The sequence below is a fragment of the Pieris rapae genome, chromosome 8, assembly GCF_905147795.1.
Source record: "Pieris rapae chromosome 8, ilPieRapa1.1, whole genome shotgun sequence".
Classification (NCBI taxonomy): Eukaryota; Metazoa; Arthropoda; class Insecta; order Lepidoptera; family Pieridae; genus Pieris; species Pieris rapae.
In genome coordinates, this window is record NC_059516.1 from 10,873,309 (window position 1) to 10,901,263 (window position 27,955).

Genomic DNA, 27,955 nt, shown 5'->3' on the forward strand with positions numbered 1-27,955 from the left:
GACAACGTTTTATTTTATTTGTATTTCCTTGACCTTGGTTATCGAAACGCGTCGACAGCGAATTTTTGCTGACGCTAAAATTTGATGTAGGCCACTGTTGTTTTCTAATTAAATCTTTCCGGATTTGATTATTAGCTGTTTGCAAGCCATTTAATGAATTTTCTGAATTATGTGAATCCCTAAGTATCGGTGATTCCATAAGCGTTTCTAGAGAATTCTTCTGCCAGTCGGTAGCATGAAATTTGCGATTCAACTCTCTCCTTTGGCGCCTATATTTAGCTTCCTGCTCGTAATATTTATTCTGATACTCCGAGTCAGATCCATTAAGAACAGTATTTATTTGGATATGGGTTTCAAAAATTAAATCCCATCGTAATTTTATTCCTTCTAGTACATACTCAAGTTCATCTTTTTCGTATGCCGAATATGCCTTAGATTGTTCCAATATGCTATCCAACGACCTAAAATAAGCTTCTTGCTTGCGAAGCAACTCTTCAGTTTTCGAAACTTGGAGTAACTTATCCATTATGCTTGTTAAAATGCTCAATGAATGCTTCTAATCATTCTCAGTAAAATTATGCTCGAAATGAATGAGATAATTCTCAGAATTAATAGTGCTCAAAACAAATGGAAAGGACTTACTGCTGTAGCTGCCTCCCTCTGTTGAAGATTGACGTCCGTTGCCTTCTTCTAGGTTAAAAAGGACGCCGATATACTGTTGACCCCTCTGGATCCTTATAAATGTTGGGACAGGACTTATTTCACTTGCCTCCCTTTAATAACGATTGACTTCCGTTGCCTTCTTGGTTCAAAAGGACGTCGATATACTGATGATCCCTCTGGATACTTAACACGTTGCTCTCCTCTTTTCTATTGATGCGGATGATGGTGTTCTACTTGCTTGATGACTCCACAAACCAGCAGTGGGATGTTTTTCCACGGCGCCGATCTTCAGGAAAACGGAGAAAAACGCGAACGCGATCAACTGTACGCGAAAGACCCGCTATTCCCGGATAGCTCGAAGGACCAAAATGTACGGTTCCTGGGTCATCAGGTGGTAGAAATAATAGAAGATTTGTAGATTACCTTATATTCACCACTTCCGTATAACAATAGACTATGAGCGATATAATAGAATTATAATAAAATTATAATTAAACAATTGAAGAGAGTGCCGACGTCTGGCTATGCTCTCGGGGTGTAACTCCCATGACTTCGTTTAATGCAGATGAAGAGAGTGCCTGCGGACGGCTATACTCTCGGGGCGTGACTCCGACGATTTAGGAAATCGTCCTGCTTATAACTAATCCAAGTGAACAACCACAGCACGTACATACATTTAAATATTTTCACGTTTATAACTGAGCATGATGTGTGAGCCTTGTCACGTATATAGAAAAACATCACGCTTATAAAACTAAGAAAACCTAAGTGAGCAAAATGTACAGCCTTGGCTCGTACAGAAGGAACTCGATTAAAATGAAATAATAGCATTTGGCTTGATGTAGTTTTTATTATTATCAAATACGCACCTTACGAACTAATCATAAATGTATTTAGCTAAACGGGTTCACATAACCTATGTTTGTCGAAACAGAACTAAAGTATTATATAAAGTAAAAAGTCAGTAAAATCAGTTCTAAGCCATTAGACGTGGAAGTGATTTGTGGAACTACCGTGAATACATTTGGTTCGATAGAAATCGGCGAAGCGAGCGGATTCGTTTGACCGAAACTGAATGTTTTGGCGGAAGCTTTCCTAAAAGCCGATTGAAACCTTCGCTTATCCGAATATCTGACTAGACGTAAAAAAGTAGACATAGCTCAATATGTCGCCGTTTTTACTCCGATACCTTGTGACCTTACGCTATTATGAAAATATACAAATATGCGAAATGGTAACCCTAAGTCGGTTAACTCGGTCGACGAAGCGAACTATTTACATTCGTCGAGTTTAACGTTTTGTCGGATTAAGTTCACCTTACGCCGCAGAACTGACTCGAAACATACTGTTACGCTTGCCAAATACCGAATTAGACTCGCGAGTGCTCCCTCCTAAGGGGGGCAGATTACTAATTGAATAAATGCAACAGATATACATATATAAATATGAGAAGAGTCGGTCTATGTATTGCACGAAGAGAGCGTTCATGACGTCACTTGTCCGCTCGGTCTTCTCGGTCCCTTGGCGAAAGCCGGTCTCTTGAGGGCTCCGACGGGCTTCGCGGCCGGAGTCGACTTGGGCCTGGGGCTGGGTATTTGAGATATTCTGAGGCCTATCGCGGTCTTCTGTTTCGTCGCCGCGGAGACCGCCCGCTCGGGTCGGCCCTCGAAAGTGGAGCTTCTGATCAGTTTTGGCGCTTCGGTCGGTTGGTCGCTCCTCGCGGGCAACTTGCGCGTCTGTTCCGCTCTCCTCCAGAGACTTGCTATTTTACTCTCGACGTCCTTCTGTTTCGGCGAAGAACTCGAGTTGAAGCTGGAGGCGCTGCCCTGTCGAGAGCCTCGGGCGAGGACGACGGTCTTCCCGCTGTCGTTGCTCTGTAGGCTCTGGCTGGACGGGGAGTTTTTTAAAGCGGTTTCGTTGCGTCGGGCCGAAGTCTTGGTCTGGTTCGGTCTGGGTGTCGCTTTCGAAGTCTGCGCTCGCGGGCGGCTGAACTGAGGAAGCCTCGAAGGAGACGTGTTGGCCGACGGTTTTGTCGGAGACGTCGCGCTTCTTGCGCCCGAGGTGGTCTTCGCTTCTTGTATCGGAAGATTCTTAGGTGGAACTGAACTCTCTTCCTTAGTGAAGGTTCCCTGTCGAACCAGAGGCGCGGATTTGCCGGCGGAGGGTGTCGCCGAAACCTTTTGCGTCGTTTTGGTGAGAGGTTGACTCGGAAATGACTTTTTAGGGGAAGAATTAGCACTCGCGACTTTCGGTGGAGTTTTAATCGGTTTGGAAGATAAATTTGATTTGGGAGACGTGGACGGTTTTGGAGTGTTCGTTTTCGGAACGGGCTTCACTTGGGGGATCGCGGCTTTCTTGGGCGCCGGCGTGTTTCTCCGATACGGAGATACGTAGACGGCTTTCTTCCTCCCTCTGACGGGCTTCGGACTCTCCTGCTCTCTATCACCCGAGTCGTTGGAGTCCAAACTTTTGTCCCTTCGAAATTCCGGCTTGACTATTTTGGGTTTCGGTGGATTCGAATTCACCTCTGTATCCGATTCAGATCGAGCTCGGCCTTCAGAATTGGTGTCGCCTTCCAGACTCGCGAAGTCGCTAGTGCTCGGATTTTGATTTTTATCGCTTTGTAACGCTCGCCGATACGACGCTGTCATTTCAATGTTTTTCAAATTGTTGACCACGCACAAGTCCACCGAGGCCGGACTCTCTACGACCGGCAGATAGTTCCGAAAACTTTTGGTGTACGTCTCTAGGTGAGCAGCATTCAACTCGAAGTCATCCTCGTTGTGTCCGCTGTCGACATCTCTAAAGACGTCGTCACAGTTTCGTTCGTCCAATATCTGTTGATGATTCGGTTCGTTCGAGGATAAGCTGTCGTAGCCGGTCGTAGTTTCGACATTTTCAAAATTAGCATCCTTCGTGACGAACGTAGGGGAGGGAGGGATGTCCTCGCTGAGCGTTCTAGTTCTGTACCTCTCGGCGTCTTCTATGCGCTTCTGTTTGATCGTCTTCTTCGCGGCCAATCGTCGCTTCAGACTTTCTATTTCGGGATCGACCCCCTTCGGACGGACGGACGCGGATGCTTCGGGCGCCAATACGTCGCGAACGTCGACCGTCTGGGTCTGGTACCTAGCTCTGTCCTCCAGACGCCGTTGCTTCGCGCTCACTCGCCTCTTCGACTGGGATTCGGAATTGGCGGTCACGTATTCCTCGGATCTGTCGCTTTCGGATTTGGTCCAAGTGAGATACTCCTCCGGTTCCTCGGTCTCCAGAGTGAACTCGTTCGGCAAAACCGTATCTTTAATCGTGTAAGTTTGATATCTGTCGTTGGATACTCTTCGTTTGTCTTTCGGCGTCAAGTACGCGGGGTTTCTCAGCCTCTTCGGAGTCGATTCGGCGCTGCCGACGTCGGAAGGCAGAGGCGTGCAGTCGTCCGAACCGGAGGGGATGTCGGTGACGACGTTCAACGTGGATTCGCAGTCTTCGAAGACGCGTTGCGCGGTCGTCTGCTCCAGTTCCAGAGTGGACTCCACCATCTCGTCGAAAAGTGAGGGCGGGTTGACTTTGTCCAGGTCGTGGAACGCGCCGGTCAGGGCGGGACAGAGAGGAAAATCTCGCACGGGTTGTCCGAAGTCGAAGACGATCGGCGGCCTATCTTTCGGATCGGCCACTTCCGAGACGATGCTGGACACGGATATCATGCTCCCTTCCATGTCGACGTTCTCCATCTCGGAAGGCGGTTTGACGTTATCTAGAAAGGTGACATGGTGGAGGTCGAGATGTTCGGAGCTGCCCAAATGATGAGAGTTACTCAGCGCCCGCTTCACCATGGACGCGACCGGGAGGGACTTCTTCCTAGTCTTTTGGCTCCTTTTGGGCGTGTGCGCGGACGCGTCATCCCACTGCCCGGAGGCACTCAACGAGAGCAGGCTTCCCAAGTTCGAGGGCGGATTCACGCGATCCAGATCCATAGAGGTCGAGGTCGACGTCGCGTTCTCCAGGGACAGCTTCAGCTGCGCCGCCAGCCGGGCCGCCTCCATCTCTATCGCGTCCGCCATCAGCGAGTCGAACTTCTGTTCGCCGTCTTCCACGAGCGACGTGTAACTGGGCTCCGGCACGTCGTCCAAGAGCGGTCGGTCCTCGCCCTTCGCGTCGCCGAGTTCATCCGTCAGATCGGGTCGCAAAAATATACGACGAGCGTCACTCTTCTCGAGCAGGTCGGGGAGGGCGGAGGCCGGGTCTCCCGGATCGCTCCCGACGGACGTCATCAGATGGACCGATCCGCTGACGGTCGGGAACGTGACGTCGTCGGGACAGGTGTTCTCGTTCCACGTGTCGTGCTTGGAGACTTCGTCGGCGCCCTTGCGGGTCAGCGTCCCCGCGTCGCCCTGCCGATGGGAGTCGTCGCTCCGGGAGCCCTCCGACACGTCGGCGTACGACTCGTTGGATCTGTCGAGCTCGCCTTTCTCCGACTCGACGGTCGCGTCGGCGGTCTCCGGGGCGAGGCACTCGTTGGACCGACCGATTTCGGCCTCGAGGGCGGCGTCCGAGTGGACCGCGGCCCGCTCGGTCGGTCTGAAAAAGATGATGGAGTGCGATCGAACGTCGAAGTCGGTCGGGTCAGAGCCAGTTTCTCGCGCGGGATCGGCGCGCGCGCCTGCGACCGCGAGAAGCGCAGGCGGCGCCGGAACGTTTTTTGACTTCGACTCCTCGTCGGGGCTGCGCGGCCGACTCCGGCGCTCGCCGGCGCCGCGGGCGATCGCCTCCTCGAGGACGGCTCGGTCCCTGGAGTACTCCTCGCCGACCATCCTGTCGAGGGCTCCGCGCGTCTTCTCCTTCTTGCGGCGTCTGGACTCTCGCGCCTCGAGACGGTCGTCGCTTCGGCCGCGCCTCTCGGCCGGCTTCGTCATGCCCATGCGCACGCACCTCTCGAACACCTCCTTGTCTGTGGAGCCGAAGGAGTCGTTGCTGAGCGAGCTCGGCGAGTCGCTCCGGTCCCGCCCGCGGTCGACCCCGGCCGGTAACCCGGGAGGGCCGCCGTCGCGAAGCCGACCGAGCCGCCGCCCGGCGCGGGCGGACCCCTCCCCGAGACGGGGCCCCGGCCCCGCCCCCTTGGCGCCGTCGGACCACGTCCGGCGGTCAAAATCGGGGTCCCGCAGTCGGAGCTCGAGCCGGGTGATTTTGTCGCTTCTGTCCAGGGACTTGTGGTGCCTCGGCTGCGCGTCGACCCCGGAGCGAGCCTTTCCCCCGGAACGGTCGTCGACGTAGCGGGCGTCGGGCTTGACGCTGGACAGCCCCGCCTCGACGGTCTCCTCGAAGATCTCTCTGTCCGTGGAGCCGAAGGAGTCCAGACTGAGGGAGCTGAGCGAGTCGTTCCCGGCGAGAGTCGTCGCGCCGGGGTGCTCGGGCTCGCTCCGCCGTTCCGCACTCGCGACTTCTGGAAAGAACGTACGTGATGAAGCGACCCTCTCTCGTACACCAAACGTTACGTTTTATATTCGACATAGAAGAAGAGTCACAATACCGTCGAAGCGCGGCGCAGAGTGGACGGCGGGGGGCCTCGGAGGGGCTCGGGGAGGCGTCTTGGGGGGCAGCGGAGGGGGGCCCGAGGGACTCACGCTGCAATCATACAATATCTGTTATAATATTATGACTAAGTACAAAATTAGCGAGACGACGGAGACGACGTCACGCGAGACCCACCTGTCCCGCACGCTTCTGGCCAGGGCCTGGTCGTGGGACGCCAGAACGGTCTCCGTGGAGGAGCGCAGATAGGACGGCAGCGACCTCTGTAATGGGCGAGACGGGCAATTGGTTATATGGACATCCACACGGGGTCAATGAGGTATACGGCCGGTCTCGACGGAACAACTCACGTAAACGTCGTCCCTGACGCGGTGGGCGTGGACCGGGGACGCGTCGGACGAAGGCCCTTTGTTCTTCACCACCTGAAATGGAATCGTCGTTATTCGACATGTCGTGTCTTCTTGATGAGAAATGAGAAGTTAATTTCTCAAAGAGACTGCCCACATTATAAAACTGCGCGTCGAAAACAAAAAAGCGACCTGGGCGATGCCCTTCCGGATGCACTCCTCGAGCAGATCTCCCGCGTCGCTCAGGTTGGAGCTATCCGAGGTGTCGGCGGGGCGAAGCCCCACGGCCGAGGACTCCACGGAGAGCACCGACAGGTTGGAGTTGCTGCCCGCCTTCGACAGGACGGCGGGCGTGTCCTCGGTGAAGTACACTTTGCACGTGTCTCCGGGGGTCTGATTGCCTGTGAAGGGCCGAGAGAGTTCGTTCAGTGCCGCCTTTCGTTATCGACTTTGGAGCGTCGGCCGGACGTACCTTTCGGTCGCTTGTTGAATCCGCCCAGATCGGGAAGGAGGTCCGGGTCTCTGAAGCAGACGAATATTCACAGATAAGATAACGTTTATCGCTTCAACGTAATCGTAACGTATTTAACGAAAGGCATATTGTTACAAGAAAGAAAGGCAACGTAGAAGCGAAACGAGTCCGCGACAAAGTTCCCTCCGTTTCGGTCCTTCGAGCCGAAGCCGGAATCCGTTCAAAAACGAAGGCGTAGAAGGAGAAAGAGGCGTACCAATTCTATAACAAAAACTCTACTGGAACACTCACCCGTCGTCATCGTCCACTTCGGGCTCGATATTTTCCGCTGACGTGTCGGCGTCCGGATTGGTCGTGTCGGCCAAAGGAGACGACTGGAAATTAAAGAATTTTATATTAATATTTGCTATTACAAATTCTATTTTAATTTGAGTGTTAAATGTAGTTTCGTGATGTGACCGCCGATTCTTCGAAAAACAGTTTTATAGTGTTCGTAACAAGTACGGCAAATTGATCTTTTTATTCTAGTAGTACACTTACTTCACATATTATTTAACTAAAGTATACAAATATTTTGACTTCTATGCACGAAACTGCCTTTTGGAAGGGTGCCGTTTTAGGTGGCCTAATTGGAATATCAAATAAATTTGATTTAATCTCGCGTTTTAAACCTCGGCACGAAAGTCGCGAGCGGGGAGGGGCAGGGAGGGGCGGCGGAGGGAGAAACGATATTTAAAACCTTAGGCTCGTCGTTGATGGTGAGGCTGGAGAGGCTGGTGTTCCGAGAGAAATGCGCCGGAGTGTTCTCCACCACGAACCGGGACACGCGCTCCTCGAACACCGAGCCCGCGACGCAATCCGCTGAATTCAAAGAGTACATCTTATTTATCCGTCGACTCCGACGATCGACGCGATCTGAGAATCGAGTCTTCCGAAGTAAACACAGAGAAATAAACGAGGCAATTATCCCAAAGAGCTACTCACGCGGAGGGGGCGTGGGGGGTTCCGTCGGCGGATCTCGAGCCCTGTGCCGAGACCGAGGGGACAGCGGGACGCTCTGACCCGGAGAATCGGGGATCTCGCTCGGGGATATGCATCCCGAAGTTAGCCGGCTGTGGAGAAGAAATTGGAATCGATCGATTAAAGCAAAAGTTACGTAAATTGAACAGCAAAAATGTTCTGATAATAATAATAATCGACCTAAGGTCATCGACCGATTAACCGTCTCAGTGTTCTAAATGTTTTGACACTGCAGAACATGTTCACTACACCAGTTCTATTAAGTTAAAAGCTGAAATCGGAACATTAGCTCACCTAACTTCGGAAACCACGGAGCCCTGATCGTCCTGATGCTCACACTCGGGTACGGAACCCAATGAACTCGATCGCGAGAACATGAGCGGGGTCTCCTCGATGAAGCGTTGGGGCGAAGATGTCCGCGCCGACGTCGTCCCCGACGCGTCCTGCATTTCCACCGGCTCACTGGCGAACGTCACCGCTTTCGCAGCTGGAACCGCGAGCAATTTTATATATCACACGGAATACGCGTATTTGTCAAATGCACGACGGTGTTCATTTAAAAGTCGACGACCCACCTTCTTTGTCTTTTCCGGAACTGCCAGTGCTTCGATCTCGTAGGCCGGGATCGACGTTGATGGTGGCCTGGGCGTTTCTCTTGGCCAGGCAGTCCTCTTCGGTCGGCTCGCCTATACTGCTCAGGGAGCTGACTCTGGAGAAATATCCGGGGGTACCCTCGTCGCAGTAGTTGACGGGTTTCTCCGGACTGATCGTCCCCGAGCTGAATTTCGTGTCGAATATCTCCCTCTTATCCGGAACCGGTTCGGACGTTTGCGGAGTCGACATGGCCACGTCGTTATCGTGCCTCGGGGGATCTTCGATCGAACAAGTGTCTTTTTCATCGGAATGTGTCATAACTTCAGGGTTCTCCTTTACGCCGGACGTTTTCGGCTTTCCGTCTTTGCCGATCACGCGTAAATCGGACATAGACGTCGCCGTGGAGAAGATTATGGGAGTCTCGTAAGGAGTGCCCTCCGTGGCGAAGTGTTTTATGGTGTCCTCGTTGATCGAAGGCCCGGGTGGTTCCGAAATATCTGACCCGGTCTCCGACTGGTGTTCGGCGTAGCGAAGGGAATAATCGGTAGGTTGATCCAAGTCCGTTTCTTGATAATCGCCAAAGGTGCCGCTCTCTTTCTTTGTGTACTTTTTGTTTGGAATCTTCACTTTGTCGACAGGTTCGGATTCGACTATTTTGGTCTCCGAGTATTTTCTACTAAAATCGATAGGTTGGTCACAAGAATCCTGGTCGACGTCATAACCGGATTCTGTATAATTAGTTCTCGAATCTGTCGAGCTACGCGGCGGAGGGACGGGAGCTGCGTTCTTTGAGAGCGCTCCATAGCCCTGCGGCCCCTCGGCGCTATCGGCTTTCATGAGATCCCTATTCCTCGGCGTCGGAACAGGCACTTTTCCAGTCCGCATCACTTTTTCGAAGACCGAATCAGAATGCGTGCTCGTCACTGAATCTTTGCTGTCTGATCTATTGACGTCATTGGCACTGCCTCCGCTGGCCGAGCGAGATGTTAACGCTCCCTTCAGCAACGTGTTGCTGCAACTTAAATAGCTAGCCAGATTAGCACTATGACTCAACGATATCTGCGACGCTAGTGTCCCCATTAAGGGAGAACTGGACGTCATCCTATGTCTCTCCAGATTCATCGCTATTTGCCTTTCCGTGGCGACGAAGAGATTCTTTTCTTCTCGGTTGCTCGTCGACGGAGACGTCGCCGGTTCTATATTATCACAGGTTTCGGCTAAATTTTGGTCCAATTCTTGGTCTAGCGCTTTCTGTTTTCTGGCACCCAGAGTCGGTAACGCCGGCAAGTTCATGTTTCTCGCCGTCGTGTCCAAAGATATTATGTGCGTCTTTCCGGGTTTCGAATTCAAAAGATTTTTGAGAGCGGCGCTCGATCCCATAGCTATCATTTTGTGTTTCGAGTGTATGAGACTCCTGAGCATCGGCACCGCCCCTTGGTCCCACAGAAACTGCTGATCTAGCGGGCACCTCGCGGACAAATTCCACAGAGTGCCGCAAGAGTTGCTGACTACGGTCAGGCTCGGAGACTTGAGGTGCTGAAGAAGAACACTCAAACAATTTCTCTCGCGGAGAATCTGTCTGTAATCTTCGCGGACGGCAATGTGACTGGACACATTCCGCATGATGCCACCTGCGTTCTCGACGATCGCTAAAGTTTTCGTGGGAGAGTTGTAACTGAGCATATCTACTAGGAAGCCTAGAGCTCCGTCCACCGAACACAGAGCCACTTTGTTCATGGAGCAGTGCGCTGTGAGGTTCCATAGAGCGGAAAGCACCGATTTGAGCGTGGCTTCCTTTTGACAGGTCATGGCGGCCTCGGTGAGACCTTTTACTGCGCCAACTTCTCGGAGGACTTGCTTGCTGTTCGTGTCCGCGCGCCAAGATAAGTTCCTTAGGACGGCAGCGGTGACCTGTCGCATGTCGTCATTGGGCGACTCCAATTGTTCGACGAGCGCCATCATAAAATCTTTAAACGAGCAAAGTAACGACTTATTGTTTCCGTCGCCGAACGTTAAATTGGTTAAAGTCATTCCCGCGTATTTTCGCATCGTCAAACACGTGCTGTCATCGGTTCTGCTCCCGTGTGCCGCTTGGTCTCCGCTCACTAACGCCGCTAACGCCTGGAGACCCCCGAGCTGGCAGACGACATGTCTATGTTCTTCATCGAACGATAACTTCATCAAAGCGGCCACGCTTTGACTTGGATGTTTTGTCGTATCGTCCTCTAACGCTTCCTTCCCTTCTTTCCTATTTTCTACTATATCTTCCAAGGAGTAACAGTACTCTCTGACTTGTTCTAATAGCCTCCACACCCGGGCCTCTCGCCTACCCGCTTTGTCATCTGTCTGTGTGTGAATAATGTTTCTCAGCGCTTTAGCGGCGCGGTCTCTAGTTTCTCTGGCGACTTTACAATGAATTAATTGCACTAATAGTGGTATACAACCAGCTTGTCGCATTGCTATACAACTTTCGACTGACCTGCTCATATCTAAAAGTGGTCCGCTCAAATCTGCATTGTTTTCGGGAGATAAACTGAGCAGGGAAATCAAGGAGCACACGCACTCCATTTTGTTTTCTAGATTTGACGATGGTCTGGGACAGTCACTGGAACCGTTGCTCGAGAAGCTGCGAACGCTCGAAGTATCATGACCTGTCCACACGTCACGTTCTCCCGGCCAGGTCCCGGTATACAGCTGGGATGCTCTTTTATGCCGTTCACTCGATCTAGCTGCGTTTTCGAGTCCGTAATGTAAAGCGCTTCGATAACTAGTTCGATGTGGCCTATCGTCTTGTGAGGAAGACTGAGGTTTCGTCTGTCTTTTTGGAAGAGCTCCTTTCTTTTGTACTTGATTATCATCGACATCGTCATCTTCAAGGAAATTGGGATTGGTGATATCGCTTCGTTCGTCAAATTCATCGGGTGACGGAGAGTGGTCTAAAAAATGAGGTTTTGGAATCCTACATTCTAAATTAGTTTTTAAATGAAGTTGAAACTCGTCATCGAGAAAGTTTGAGCGGCGGGGTATGGCGTCTGGTAACGTCTCTAAGTCCAGTGTGAAGTCACGGGCACGCGCCTTGTCTGCGATTTGTTTCTGTTTGGCCTGATACGTATTCTGCGTGTCCTTTGATTCCCGTTTGCGGCGCGTGTCCGGTGATTCTGGAGATGAGACATTTATAGGATTTCGTGTTTCACTGGAGGTAGACGGAGTGCAGTCGTCGCTAGCTGATGGTCCGGAATCTGTTAATGGCGAATTGGATGAGTCCATACTGCTCCAAGGATCTACCATAACTTCGTTCTCCAACTGAAATAAAATATAGGATAATATAGATTAAGTTTTGACCAGAAACATAGTAATGTTTCAATCGGAAAGAAATTAATCCGCAATTTATCATAAAAGGATACTCAGGCCGTTATCAAGTCAAGGATATATTGAAGATTGATTTTGGGATGTCGGTGTAATTTTTACAGTACATAATTCTAAAACCATGAATACTCTTGTTTTCTTTTTATTTCATATTTAATGAGGAAGCAACCACGTAGCACACGTTCCAAATCGAGCAAATAAAAGCCAATTGCATCAACATCAACAACTAAACTACAGCCGTAAGGAGGCCTGTACAAGAAAATATCGGAACAACCATTATTTGAGATGACAATTTAACTTTATACATCACTGTTATCATTAGGGTTGGCAAGCATTATGTGAAAGTAGTGCAGTTAGATTGTGCATTTCGCGTGCTCGAGTTATGTTCACAGTTTTAGCAATTCATGTATGCGCTTTATGTTGGCCATCTTTATTAACACAGTTCACTAGAACCGGACAATCGCCGGAGGAAGCCGTCGTGCATCAATGGCTGTAGACATCCGGCATCGATTGCATTACCTTTTTTGCGTGAATAATTTTGTTTTTTGCAATGTCTTCAAAAGCCCAACACGATTTTAAAATTGTAAGCTGCGAAAGTTTAGCGACTGCATAAACGTTTTTCATACGACTTACCAAATCTCTATCGTTAGCGGTAACGTCATCCAGTGGATTTCCGTTCTCGAGATCGACGCCGGAATCGTTCAGATCGGCTCTTCGTCTCTCGTTTCTCATAACTTCGTGGAAGTTTCTAATCGAGTTAAAGTTAATGCGGAGGTCTGTTGTGAAGTCATCGTAAAGTTTGAATTGGTTAGCATTGAACTCAGTCTCATTGTCGAGAATATCACGCGTGGGACGGTTCGAGTTTCTATTGTACATCACTCTATAGTAATCGCGGTTCATTTTGGAAATCAGAAGACGATTTTACATTTGTATCACTTGTTCTTCATAGTGTCACTGTCATTCACTTTATGGAAATGTTAGTGAAATAGCAGTTGTGTCGATTGCTTATGATAATTATTGGATATAATCGCGATTAGCACGTACATATAATTATTGTGGTGTAAAGGGACTGTAAGACGTTATGTAGATTCAGCATTGTTTGTTTCTTTATCACAAAACCTGGGCGCATTTGAGATTTCATTATCTCAAATGCGCCCAGGTTTTGCGCCCTCAAATGTACTCAAGCTCTTACTCAAACCGTACGGACAATAAAACTGGGCTCGAAATATTTACGCTAACAGATTTAAACAGGCTCAGTATAGGTGTGAGGTATTGAATGTATTCAGATTACTAAGAATGTTGTGTTTTCGGGTTAAGTATGATATGAAACAGAGTTGTAATGAAAAAAATAACGCCTATATTCTATTTTTAATACACTGATCAGGCTAATTTGAGTGTTCCATGAAAAAGAAAAGCAGCGTGCTCGTGCTAGAGTCGGTTAATCTTTTAATCTTTGTCCTATTTATACCCTTGACATTAAATAGATCTGAAGATAAATATAACTTGAACCGTACATGATGGCATATTGCCAGCCATTAACAACACTATTTTTTACTCCTCTAACAAAAAAACATGGTTATATTATAACGACTCACAATTATGTATATCCTTTTGGAATATCTAAGTGAGAAACTACTTATTTCTATTGTGAGTGCGTCTTTTATGATTTATTGTTTTTATAAATAATTGAAACTAATTAAAATAAATAATGAATAATATGCAAATATAATGAAATAAGGCTTGTAAAAAATTAACAACTCACGAAAGATCCTTAACATTTTATATTTTGTAATCGGAAAGTTAAAAACGGCTTTTGAAATAAATAATTTAAGTCGCACGTCAGGTAATTTCATAATATTTTCCTAAAATGGTGCGTGCAGAATTCACGGTCAGCAGGCGAGAATTTCTCAAGATATATCCCATTCCATGATTTCTTGACCTACATCAGAACGGAACGATGGCCCTTCAACTGCGAAAGCATCTCATAAGAGTGAATATGTCTTGAAAAATTTCCTATACGTAATATTTTAAGTTAAATCAAAAACAACTCTGATACTTTTTTGCATACCGTGTACTATTGCATATATTGCACTATGCAACTGCTGTGTATAGTGCAATATTGCGTGTTACGATCCACTCAAGTGGAACTTCATTTGCCGATAGTTTTGATTAGGAGCGCGGACAGCTTAATTATACTTTTCGGAAAAGTTTGTAAATTTATTTACGAATAAGAAAATAATTTCCAATAATTCTTGAGCATAAAGTTATTCTTACGACGTTCAAAGGAACATACATTAGGCCTGATCACGGTATGATCCAACTCATGACTTACGTGCGAAGCGAGCAATATCGAGTGGTTAATAACATTGAATTATAGCCCGATCTTCCTTCGCAAAGGCATTCTATTTCGTTCAAGGCCGTCAGTTTAGTACGCGATCCATGCGAGCATGCTTTGCTTGGACGCCGACCAGAAATAAATCATAGTATACAACTTTTTGCTCTCCCAATTAGATTTTACATCAAAGCCAACTTTATTGAGGGTTTTACAAAATACATATTGCGCATTTTGAAAATCTTCTGGAGGCATCGGATTCTTTTGTTTTAAAATTCTCAATGAAATAAATTTGGCATTTGAGTCCGATATCTCACAATCAATACTTCTCATTAAAGGTTTACTTTTAAATCTTAAAAACATTACTAAAGTTAACTAAAGCTGTTTGAAACCGGTTCCAATCCGTCGACACCTCATGAAACTCAGTCACATAAATAACCGTTGGTTCATCGTTTATCTAAGTTTACAAATCATCTATATTTATCGTTTCCTGCACCATATTTTTGTCACACATCCAAAACCGACATCTGATGCCCTGACGTATTCTTCCTTCTTGGTGAAACAACGTTACTCACACTTAAAGTTTTTTTTTGTACAACCGCTCTAAACTTACTTCACTAAAGGTTTTAGAATATATACAACATTAATATGTATATGAAATTGGCAGGAATTTACGTCTCTCGGATAATAACAGTTTTATATTGTCTATTGTTTAAAAAGCAATAGACGAAATAATCTAAAGAATTTTTTTAAGCAAAAACATGCACAAAGCAAAACAACTAGATAAAAGCATTACAACTGAAAGCTGAATGAGCTCGCAACTGCAAAGACGATTTAATCAGTGTACATTGCACAGAGAGCGACTGCGATGTTAACTCGCAGCTTTGTACACAACGCCTCATTAACACGGAAAACAACAAACACAAATCGTATCGTTTTATTGTTTGGTCATCATTAATTGATATCGATTGATATTTCAAAGCGTCTCAGTTTAGTTCAATATTACTTCTCACGTTAGGAAACGTTTTTTAGTTCATATATTACAATTGCTCTGAACATTTTGAATAATGTGACTTATATTCTTTTGATAAGAAAAATTAACATGACTGTGTCGAGACCGTAGTTTCACTGGTATTCTTAGAGTGTGGTTAAATGAGTTAATTTTAAGCGGGTCGTTTGCCTAGAAGACGAAAGCAGAAAGAAACCCGCAGTTTGTATGTAACACGACCGGTGAAAGTGTGATAGAATTCTGTGATGCGCCCAACCTCTAGGCTATTATCGTAATTGGAGTGAGACGAATACGTGAACACATGACTGCTAAGGCAAAGAATCGGCCGCTTCTTCGCAAGAAAAGGAAAGTGCTCGTGAGATCAACGTGCTTTTTATCACCACTCCCGAGGTTCCATGATTGTTATGGAACTTAAAGAACTGTATTTTATTAGAGTTACAAAGGTTGTAGTAAATGTAAATTTACATTTAATTTAATTTTTTTGACGTTCATAAGTGTACTTGTTTACGTATATGAATAAAGATATTTTTGTTTGTTTGTTTGTTATTTCAGAAGATACAAATGGGAAAATTGTGTCGCATTGCGGTGTCTTGAACCGTTTGCTTGCTCGTCGCTGCACTTACACTGACAGTACTTGAACTGGGCTAAGTGATTATTACAACTATTCTTAATGTGGCTTACATAGCAGATAATATGGGAGAAGCGTAATGTTATAAATTATATTTTTAACATTACGAAGTTTAGTTTCAGGTTACAAGATTCGCCAAGAAATGTGGCTCAAAGGCACAACTTGAACTATTTTGATAAGAGATAAGATAGATAACGAGAGATTATTCATTCATTCGAGAAGTATGCGTATCAACTGTTCATGAACCACTTTATTATTAAACTCCCAATTATTAAACACAAACAACATAGTAATGTGATTGAATTAATAATATTATTTGAAACCTGTCCACTCTCCAAACACTGCTTACCAAACTTCTTGCTTTTAGGAGTTAGAAAACTGAACGTTAAATGAGCCGTCGTAATAAAAGAACGGAATTCAACAATTTGATTGCTTTGCAATTTGCATTGGTTTGTCGGATGTTTACCTCGGCCGGTAGTACTTATATGGAAAAACAATAAATAATTATTGCTAATCCAAATCAAATGAAAACGCTGTAGAATACTTGCAACATACAGACAGACAACGGTACAAGAAAATATTACAACACTAATAACAGGGAAACAGTGTACCTAACTTTCTCAGAAGGCAAAAAATAAATCGTTGCGACGCGACGGTACATATAGAGTAGAACACGTAAGTACTAGAAAAACATACAATGAGTAGGAAAGTAATAAAGCCGATTGCTTTGACATAATTACTATACAGGGATGTAAAGTATAATTGTCAAGTAATGAGATGAATAATAAAATAATGTTGGCATACGTTGTTATATTATTCACAGGATTTGGTATAAAATTATTTTTTGTTTATGACCTTAAATGTATAATTAAATAGTAGTTCTCAATCTCCAGAGCCTTTTAAATGATACTAGTATAAAAATAAACCTTGGCAACATTATACGCCAAACTTCCTGCGCCAAAGAGAAGCCCTTTAGCAATTTCCTATCGTGTCAAGACTAAACATCAATCACAATACACCGTGAAGGCATGGGAATGGAAGCGAAATGAAGGATTCAATTTCCCGGCACAGCATTAGGATAACTTAGCTAATTAAAGTCTGAAGTTAGGCGCGCCTGATTTAAAAACAAAACACCTTACTTTGTCTGTGTTCGTTTCATAAACCATCTTACAATCATACTGAAAGCTTCTCTTTAATTCAATTAATCTTGTCTATTTCGTGTATCGCAACATTGTTCTAAGTCTAGTTGTAATATTTCAACAAAGCAATGGCTATTTTGCATAAAACTGCAATTCGTATAATAATTACCAAGTTCTATGTGGGCCCAGCAATACGGCACGGCAATGCAATGTACATAGAGCTTGGTAACGGTTTCTTAATATGCCCTGATTATTATTACCTATGTAATAATCAAGTTGGTGAAGTAACAAAACACATAACACGTATGTTAATACGGTGTCCGACTGTTCGTAATCATTATAATCATACTCTGGAAGCTTGTACCACGTCAGACTAGGGCATATAGCCACTTAATAATGCAAGAGCCTCATTTGTATTTTTGGAGAGGGCAGATTACCTTGGACTATTCAAACGATGCACAATTCGAGTTGGTACCCTTCTATGAAAAATCAGATGAGTTTAGTTTTAAATTCTGTAGATATAATATACAAAATTTAGTTAACATATAAGTCTTATCATATTTGCAAAAACTGCAGCTGTAACATAATTTTTGTACTATATGGGCCAGAGTTAAATTTTTTTTTTTAATCAACCGTATTTATAAAAAGGAAATTAAGTAACTTTCTCATTATAATAAAAAAAACTGTAAAGTTTCATAAAATAAAAAGCATTTTATTACAAAAAACAAAGCGAAGTAGAACCAAGAAACATCTATAAACCAAATTACCTTTCCAAAATTCTTCTTTTTCAAAGAGGCATAACCCAGATAGAATAATGAATGTAATACATGTTTAGTCTAAATACAACTGCATATAAAGATTTAAATATACAGATATACTTACTACATACGTAAGCTTTAAATAGAAACCGTTTTCTAATAACAGAAAGGCTTTCTAGACTAAATTCCAGCATCAGTGCTGGCAAATATGTAAAGTCAGTACGGCGGACAAATATAAAATAATAATAATAAAACTTATTCAAATTTTAAAGGACGTATTTACTTAAAACTTTAAACTTAATTATGAATGAATAGAAAGAATACTCTAAAATTGCATTTAAACAGTTGCAGTTGAAGGGAGTGGAGGAAGAGAAAGAGGAACATTTCCAGCAATGATGTTAGTTACGTGGGTGTAATAATTAATATTCATAACACAACTTCTACATAACCGACTGCGATTGGTTACCCAATACGGTGCTGAAGCCTTCGATACTGAATACAAATAACTGGCGTAGGATGATTCCAATGAAATAGTGATGGAAGACATATTTGAATAAAGCCTTCTTAAATTAAGATTAAATCAATAGTAATTCATGACATTGACACATGACACTTTTGTCATTACCTAATGTAAACCGCAGTTACTTGATGAAACAACACAATAATATTATGGAAAACATATTCTAATCACGGAAACACATCTTTAGACAACACAGGCAAAATACAGTTTTCAAATTAAAAAATAATAATAATTGTTCACTTAAGAAACTTAAACGTTAGGTTTTGGGAAGAAATACCTAGGAAATTGTTAACGAAAGTAAGTAAATTTTCAAGACAACAAAAAACTGAAAATCAAATTACAAAGAATTTTAATAAATTTTCGAATTGCCCTCCCTCTCAACTATTGCTGAGTACAGGCAGGGGGGCAATTCAGCGGAATGGCTGTGGGGCTTTGCTCGGCGGTTAGCTCCACCTCGGGAAATACTGGTCTAGAGCCAATTCGAAAGGAATACTTCAAGTAAGTAAATAGCAATATGGGCGAAATCAGATATTCCGTATAACAGCTCAACTCTTTATGAAAAATAAGAAGATTTGATGTTGTAATAGACAAGCATGATACTAATTTATTACATTGTTAATAATGATCTCTTATGAAGAATGTATGACAAAGAAAATGAATCAATGATTTCCTTAGACATTTATCCGATAATAGTGAATCGCGTAAACAGCAATTATTATGCAATCAAGCGATTGTTTTCGCTGAATGAAAATCGAGAGAAGGGAAAGCTATCTGAATCGAATCGAGAATGTTAATAGAAATGTCAATCGTGATATTGTAAATAGCTTTAATCATAAATAACAGTATCTTATGAAATCATTTTTTAGTTAATTAACTCGATTGCCCTCACTCACTACGGAAAGAAGTGAATTCTGAATGCGATCGGGCATGAGCATCTACAATAAGAGAATAAAAGAAAGGGAATAAAGTTACCAGTTCAAGTAAAACAATGCAGAGTAATAAATGACATAACCCACCATAATCGAATGTGGGACGTATTTACCATAACGAGTTCGTTGCGCTAACCTGCGAGACCGGTGTCTACTGGCCTCTGACTCACCGTGTGACCCAAAGCTTGTGCATATAAGCTTTCATATCATGCAGGTAGAAAGTGCAATTTCAACCTTGTTTGTAAGGTATTAAGCGATTTGGGGGATCCATCTAGATATCTAATATTATTTAGTAGAAAAGTAAATAATAAAATGACGCACAATGGCTGCATTTTAGGAGTGCTCTGTGTTTCTCGTTCATTAGATTTGAACAAATTACCGATTATTACTCATTTCTTCATGAAAAATAACAGTTATGTTACAGTGTTATGACTAAGTGAAATAAGAAGACAGATGTGCATCGTGGTGAATCATGCGCAGGTGAACATTTAAATTTTCTTAGAGTAGGTTCACTTTCACTGTTATTCTATACATTAGCTATTTACATTTTTCAACGTTAAGATTGTCGATGAGAATACTGAGGGAACGATTTGTTTGTAAAAAGTCTCGTTACACCCCGGTCTCGCATCTAAACTAATATGTTCCGTAAACAAAGAAACACTTGTACCACATGCCCGACCTAATTCCTCTAATACATTTCACACAGCTCGGTGACGTACATGTTTAATAACAGTTATAATTAATTCTCCTCAGTTAGATTTTTACACTCTCTTTAAACTTTCTAACGGATTGTTGTAATTGCAAATCTATTGTGTGATTTTAATTAAACTCCTATTGCAATATTAAGTTTATTTTTTTGTACTGAAATAATATGTTAATGACAATAGTATGATCTACTTTTCACAGATTGAATAGTCATCTCCGCACTGTGGATTAGAAAGGTTTCCACGGGCCACTTAAAGTTAAGTTTGCGGTTAAAATGTATTAAAAGTATTTTTAATTGCTTATGTCATACGCCTCCTGGCTACTCCAGACACAAGGGTAGAACACACTCTATGCGTAGTCTTGGCCTAAATTCTCAAAATAATAATTGCATAACACGACTCATGTCCAACTAGTGCCACTTGCCACTTGCCACTTGCCAGTGAGTCACCACTAGAACAGGCGGTCGCGGTGAGGGGGTCACTAGAGTTATTAATTCTAATTAACACTCACATTGCTAAAACGGCAAATTGTATTGATTGTCTCAGCTTTCAAGTAATTTAAGTAGGCTTGGAATTAAAATATTAAAGGCAGTTATGACTTTCACAAACAAAGACCTGGGAGAAAGATTACGCAGCCTGATAATTGATGTGCATAACAAATGCTCATATTGTAATGGGATGAGTCTCGGACGGCGTCGGTACTGAAGCATATTAAGCTTTTCAATCGTCTTTGGTAACAATCGCTAGATTAATGTTAAAATTAGTCTAGTATTAAAGTGACCTGCTTACTGGCGCCAGTTTATTTGAGGTAATGACTCACACGCCCAAACACTTCTTAACTTTAATATAAAGTTCAACTACGTACAAATACTATTCGTACTGGACATTACCAGCAATTATTAACCCACGACAAACGTAAATAATAACAGCCAAATTCGACAACATTTTTGTCACTTTTATGCTCGCCTAAAATCGAGTAAATGCATTTAATGAATCAATTATCGCCTACTTCTAAGCAATTAATTGTGTAAGATGCAAATGTCGCATGCATATGCAACGAATTTCTACGAGTACAATCTAATTATAACGTTACACGCTCTCACTCCTCAGGTCGTTACACCAGCGTTGGCTAATTCACAATTTGAGCCTAGGTCAAGAACGTCGCTGCTGCACTCTCCTTTCTTTGGTTACGTGTTTGAATCTGATCGGTGACCTTCCCCCGAGGCGAGTTAAGCCTTCTGTGCCTGACACACGTTGTCAATACAACTCACCCGACATTCTTAAATTAACGTTTATTTTAATTTTCGATTAACCGGCAATTTAATAGTTGTAATTTCCTCATTATATTTATTAGCTAACAGCAAAAAAAGAAACACAGAAATAGCAAAGTACAAACTTTGTCAGTTGATAATTAGAAAAGAAGCTTTAAGTAATAATTTATTTTATGTTATACCGATACATATTATGTTGCACTGAGATTTCTTTTAAGCTCTGACGCACAGTTTATGAAATGTGATAAAATACTGATAGCGGGATCATCCCATCCCAGATTATAAATCATATTTCTATGATTCATAGTATACCAAAAATACAATAGCACGTAGGCGGAATAGTTAACATTTCTCAACTATATTCAATACGTAGGGCTGGTACCGAACACATGTCGATCTATAATTCCCTAATACGTTTCGTCATACCCGCATCAAATATCTCGTTAATTGCAATATAGACTTTCATGTTGGAATTATATAATTGCGTTTTTATTTTATGTAAGCCTTACTCACAGCTTCAGATGCAATAACATTGAAAAACTCGGAAAATTATGAAGGAAGTTTTAAAAATATTTTTGATAGTAAGTAAAAATCATAACTGTACCGACGCAACCGCTACAGAGCACTGGTGCCTGACACCAAACGGGCGACCATGTCCAAAATTCGATCAAGCATAACCACACAACATATCCACTATCAACACTGCTGTTATTCTCAAGACACGACTCGGTTCAGATTTGAAATCGACAGCGACGCGCGCGCATGACGCCGCGAGACCGACTGAGCACTGACGAGTGACGATTCAGAGTTCAGACTTCACTGTCCCGCGTGCGATTGTTTCACAGCATTCGTATTTCATTTACCGAGAGTGCAAATGTAAATACAGTCAAAACCGTTTACGACGACCTTGTTTACAACAACATACCGGTTATATTAACCAAAATCAAAGGTCCCGGCTGAATTCTATCGTACAGGTACTTAGTAACAACGTCATCGCCTGTTACGACTAAATATAAGTAGTTCCTTCGATGTCTTTATTACAGATTTTGACTGTACACATTCCCAACTAAATTTGATTAACATTGTCCATTATTATCATGACATTTTTATATAATGGTCAATATTACTTTTCCAGTATTAATTACTTTGAAAACTAGTTTCGTATAAGTTATCTGGTAGTTAAGATAACAAAATATTCCTCGGTAAATAAACATTACACAGCAAACAACATTATCTGAGGCCAAGAGTCTATCGCTGAGAGCAGTCGATGCAACGTGCTCGGCGCGAAATTCCAATTTGCCCGTGCAGTATCGCCCTCCTAGCTCAGTAACTTACACTGTCAGTGTCTTCATTTTGATTACCCCAGCTTATCATGAAACATCATGTTTCTAAAGCCCATTGCACATTGGGCAAGTGATTTACTCCAAGTCTTTTCGCTGAAGTTACTTTCTCGTAGTGCAATCATTATCGTAATTGTATCGATAGCTACTATTAAGTGAAAGTGGAGATCAATATCGCGGTTGCAAAATGATAGCTACTTCAAAAATAAAAATGTCTACGCATCAACAGCTTTAAAAAGAGGTTTTAGTTATTACTATTTTTAGCTATGTGTTTTTCCATAACACAGGTTGTTCATATTAGCATTTGAATAACAAAGCGACTTTCAGACTAGCCCAATATAGCTTAGTGTATATATACTTAACTAATATTAATCAGTTATATAATATCGTATTTTTTGTGAGACGCAGTGATGTCGCAAATACGCAACAAACGAATTCCGCTTTTATTTATTTTGCCGCTGCACTGATTGTTAGGATGAGTAAACTAAAATGTTAAATTTTAACTTTTATATCTGCATAGTTTCTATCCCAAAATACATTTCGCACGCAATCTAGACGTTTATCATAATGTCCTAAATTACTATTGTATCTATTAGGAGTTATAAAACAAGGTTCTATAGTATTAAAGCGAATGAGCCTCCAGCCACATTTTCAATTATAGACAAACGAAAAGCAGTTTTAAAAGAATGGTATCGTCGTACATCGCTAATAGTTCAGACAAGCTCACTCCATTCATTCGCGAATTGTTTACCCACACAGTCTAGTGATTCACTCTCAAGCTGTGCATTACATCATTAATGCATTCATTAGACAATGTCTTCGGTACAGAAGCACTCTCTCAACTACAAGCCACACGATCATATCCAATGAAAATAACCTTTGTACCTTATACGCCCAAAAAATACCAACAAACTAAGCCTCGTAAACTAAGCTAAAGAGGAAGCCTCGCGAATCACAGAATGACAGACCACGAAATCACAGATCACTGTCACACACAGACTAATTTGGTCGGATTTTAAGAAATAGCTAAAAGAGCGATAATAACATTCCGCATCCGACAGATTTCCTTCGGGAGGAAGAAAAGAGTGGAATTTGTGGCGGAATATCGACGCGTCCGGACCACGCCGCTGAGGCGACTGAAAGGATCGAACAACCCTGGGGGAGGCTTCTGCGTATTCGAGCGCCATCCGCAGACGATATTGCACTCTACCGTCCCAGCATAAGGCTCAATGTAGCGTGACAGAATTGATTGCATCGATCGATAAGTGCGGTGTGTCAGAAAGCCTGAAGAAACAAACGCGCAATTAAACTTGGGCTTTATGCGGAAACAATAAAGCTCACAGTTCTTTGTAAACTTTGAACTGGAAAGTGAGGGATGAGGTTGTTTCCATCTGTTTAGGTGTGTTCAGAGGGCGTCGGAATCGCGTATTTACCGGTCGTTTGTAATATAAATTAGTACTTATACTTGTACTTATAAATTAGTAATTAGTTTTTATAGAAGTATATTTCCGACTCTTATCAGCAAATTAGCTGATCAAAAGGTCAGTCAGAATGTCATCCATCACTGGTCGTGTTCAACAAGGCCTTAATGCGAATATTATTCAAACCGGTTGAACATTCATGGTTTACAGTATGCTAATATGCTAAACAAGGAAAGTGTAGCAGTGACATATCATGTAAAATTGTAAAGCTAGAAATGTAATGTATTCAAAATTCAATCCAATTTGAAATGCTATTATAAATTTCGTAACTGCAACGCTAAAATTATAATTATTCTTAGGTAGTTTGATCTGCCTACAATTAAATTCTAATGTTATATGAAACTGAAGGCTATTCTATATTCTATTGGCAACACACTGCGTCCACGAGACGCCACGTGGGCGACGGCGGTGCAATCGATATCGTGATGCAGTCGAACTTACCTCACATTGTTTACTGCTGGACCACGAATATAACTTAACATTAGAAACTTTTAACATTATTGAATACCTTTCAGGTCTTCAATAATGTTTTTGGGTCTTTAACTAGATATTTATTGTAATTGTGAAAGAACAAATCTTTAAATGATCCTGATTTTTTATTTTTTTTTATTTTATTTATTTATTTATTTAAATGGACGTTCCCACCTAACCCGTGTTCTGCTCCTAGCTGTTACACTAATGACCTGTGAAGTCTGAATATATAACACGAATGAGAGCAAATGCTTTGTTCCTCGTGTATGAGTATGTTGAAAAAGTAATGCGACTAAAATGCACGCATCTTGAATGTTTCTGCAAGACATGGACTGCGGCGCTCTCATGAATAACTCCAAAACCACATTACTGAACGTAAGACAATGTTATTTATTCTCTAGGCATTATGTTAACATCTCATTTGTGCAACAACTTAAGTTAATAAACAATTTTAATTACTCCATATGGTCCTTGATATTTTCCATGTTTAAGTTGCCATCAAATTTACTATCGTTATTGTCCAAAGAGGTCTACTCTACTATTTCTAAAAATAATAATACTCAAAAGATCACGCGATGCGTAACTCATAAACTGCGATGCTCGGCACGTCACATAGCAGGAAAGCACGTTTAGAGAATATCAATATACTATTAAAGAAAATGGACAACGGAAGAATGGCGTTAGACATTCGCAAATCGATTGGCTGATTAGAAATGGTCTCATTATTATTATGATGTCACGACCTCTGTTAGCAAGACGTTTGCAGAGCGTTCATTCACTCGGATCTATTACTAAGCCTAGTAGGGACTCGTTCGCAATTAAAATCCCTAACGAGTCGGTGCGGAATAACTTTAAGGAATCCAATATTATGACACTGGTCAATATATTCTTGAAGCCTTGTTATATGTAAAAAAAACTAAATTAACTCTTTTAAAACAAGTGGTGGGTTTCAGCAGTATAATACTCGAAACGGAACTAATTTAAGCGTACGACCAACCAGGCTCCAGAAGATAATATGGAAATTGTATTCGATTTTACAACAAACTCCCAAACTCAAAGATTTCTTTAAAAGCAAATTTGACGAATACTTAAATGATTCTAATCCTTGGGAGCTTCAGAACAAACAATTTGTATGACTTAGCGATTAAAAATAGTGACGGAAATTTTCTTGCCAGATATTCTCGTATTAAATTATTCGTAATCTTTTCCAGACTAATCTAGTAACAATCCGAGCGCAGTTAATTTTAGTTTTTTTTTATTCTGATAGAATAATAACTATCGGCGCCTAAACGGGATTACTACACTTCGGCCTTATTTCAATTTTCCTTTTAAAATAAAATTGCCAAACCCGCTCCCCGGGTTACAACTTATTGCATGGAGATTAGATTTTCGCTCCCCTCGAGATCCTGAGCTATGCAGGAAATGATTTAATCCGCGTTTATCGCCACAGCCTTACGGTAGACATACTAATAGAACAATAAGTCACCATTTTCTTTCATTACAGATATATTGAAGATAAACTGATGTCAATACTAGGAAATAAAGGATGTTATTATTGTCCTGTAGTCTCTGTAGTTCAGTAGAGCCTATTATTTACGCTTCTACCCTACAGGCACCTAAAGTGCAACGTAATTAGCGACCCCCTGTGTCGGCGCGTGGCTAGGACACGGCTGAATAATTGACAACGAGCTATCCATAATAAATCGAAAAGAAAATTAATAGTATTTATAATTCGACAGTTTTAATCAAAGACGAATTCCCGTTATTAATTAAATATTAAAATGTTAAATATTTTCCCATGATTTAAGCAAATAGCAAAAATGTATGAACGCCTAATTTTTTCGCTCGAAATGCAATTGGCTTGCCGTAAGTACACAAGGGGAATAGACGAATCTATAAATTCGACAAGACTCAAGGGATGTAAAGAATAAAAATTGTTGGAGGACTAAAAGTTCCTTTCTCAATGTAAAAGCCGAACCTTGTGTAAAAAAGTCAGAAGCAATATATTGTTTACTAAAATTTTGACTAGACATTATATATTTATTATATTTCTTTTAAAGCTACAGTATGTGTAACATTTTTATCTCCTAGATATATTGTGATTGTGTGTTTTACATACATGGACAAAGAAACAGATTAAAATTTACTTACCCCTCAGATATCCACGGCAGATCCATTTATAGTTCTATTACTAAGCAAGTTTTCATGTATGCAGGCAACCTTAAACATAAGTATGTTTTTGGTAATATAATTGTGATTATATTTATGGAATTAATCTTCCTTATTAGAAAAAATATTTAAACCTAGTTTCAATATGAAAACTGTAGAGAAATATTGACATTTGAGGCAAACAATTCTTTAAAATATCAGACCATTGTTCCTCAACCTTCATTGTTATTCATTTCAATGTAAGTTTGCATATATATTTTTATGAAGTTTTTGGTTATTTACGTAATGTAGGGAATTTCATTAAACAATAAGTATAATATAGAAAGTAATAAACAGTTAAATAGACAACTTTCTGATTGGCTTACAGGAAATTTCTTATGTGTTACCTGTCCTAGTGTTAACAATATTGAATAGAAGTAAAAATGCCAGAACAGTACCTTGAAAAAGTTGGGAGGGGGCCCCAAGCACGGCAGACTCATGGAGCCTCACCAGCGCTATCTGCCCCCACCTGTGGAAACAATATATGTAATACAATATAGTAGAATGAAACAAAAAATATGGATTATAACTTGACTTCCAAAATAAAGTAAATTTAGAGTAAAGTGGTGTGTTATTTTGCACAGTAGTTGTAAAAATTATAATTATGAAACTGAATATGAACAATTAAAGACGATTCCTCTGATGGTAAACATTTCTTTAGACGATGAAAAATATTGTTGATAAAAAGCAGAAAGTTTATACAATATTATCTTATTGAGATTCCTTTTATGACTAGTACAATAAAAAGCCGATTATGTATTAAAAAATAATTACCAGGTAGACGAAAATTGTAAAAACAATACGTAGTACACACTAGTATATTTAAAATAATGGCGTTATCTTAGTTATCCCATTTATTTAGGTTCAAGGTATCATCCTTACATGAGGATATAATAAAATCTGTGTAATAACGCAGCTTTAAACGAAATTATTACAAAATACAACTTGTTCAGTTTCGTAGAATTACATTAAATCGTAATATCTTTATTATGCTTACCATTAAATAAAACTCCTCTTTTCCGTATATTGATTTACCAATGAAACTCACTAACTATAGTATTAATTTAATACGAAATTATTACACTGCCATCCATTGCACTTGCAATCGAATTCAACGACAAGACAAGCGTATACACAAATGCACATTGTACTCTGTGGCCAGTGGACCACAGATGAGTTA

At 42.0% G+C, this 27,955-nt stretch overlaps 1 protein-coding gene across 5 annotated transcripts; it reads right to left on the reverse strand.

Moving 5' to 3' along the window:
* Window positions 1-1,493: 1,493 nt before the first annotated feature.
* Window positions 1,494-27,916, reverse strand: LOC110992028. 5 transcript variants are annotated; one of them, XM_022257672.2, is made up of 14 exons: window positions 27,773-27,916; window positions 27,174-27,244; window positions 26,719-26,787; window positions 8,601-11,922; window positions 8,320-8,512; window positions 7,990-8,117; window positions 7,745-7,866; window positions 7,297-7,379; window positions 7,006-7,055; window positions 6,726-6,934; window positions 6,537-6,608; window positions 6,364-6,449; window positions 6,185-6,279; window positions 1,494-6,097 (listed from the first exon to the last, which is right to left on the reverse strand). In XM_022257672.2, exons 4-14 carry the CDS (start codon window positions 11,905-11,907, stop codon window positions 2,148-2,150), a joined length of 8,295 nt encoding a protein of 2,764 aa, XP_022113364.2. In that variant the 5' UTR covers window positions 11,908-11,922; window positions 26,719-26,787; window positions 27,174-27,244; window positions 27,773-27,916; the 3' UTR covers window positions 1,494-2,147. The 5 variants fall into 5 exon arrangements, with proteins under 5 accessions (XP_022113364.2, XP_022113361.2, XP_022113363.2 ...); XM_022257669.2 differs by lacking the exons at window positions 26,719-26,787; window positions 27,174-27,244; window positions 27,773-27,916 and adding exons at window positions 12,619-12,949; window positions 21,880-22,070; XM_022257671.2 differs by lacking the exons at window positions 26,719-26,787; window positions 27,174-27,244; window positions 27,773-27,916 and adding exons at window positions 12,619-13,054; window positions 21,880-22,070 and having other exon boundaries at window positions 1,494-6,094.
* Between the last annotated feature and the right edge of the window lie 39 nt (window positions 27,917-27,955).

What these genes read in the sequence shown, in the direction of transcription:
- LOC110992028 (XM_022257669.2), bottom strand. Translation starts at nt 12,885, where the DNA reads ATGAACCGCGATTACTATAGAGTGATGTACAATAGAAACTCGAACCGT. An exon ending in GCGTCAGGGACGACGTTTAC is followed by an intron (nt 6,450 to 6,536) that starts GTGAGTTGTTCC and finishes CGCCCATTACAG; the next exon opens with AGGTCGCTGCCGTCCTATCT. An exon ending in GCCAGAAGCGTGCGGGACAG is followed by an intron (nt 6,280 to 6,363) that starts GTGGGTCTCGCG and finishes GTATGATTGCAG; the next exon opens with CGTGAGTCCCTCGGGCCCCC.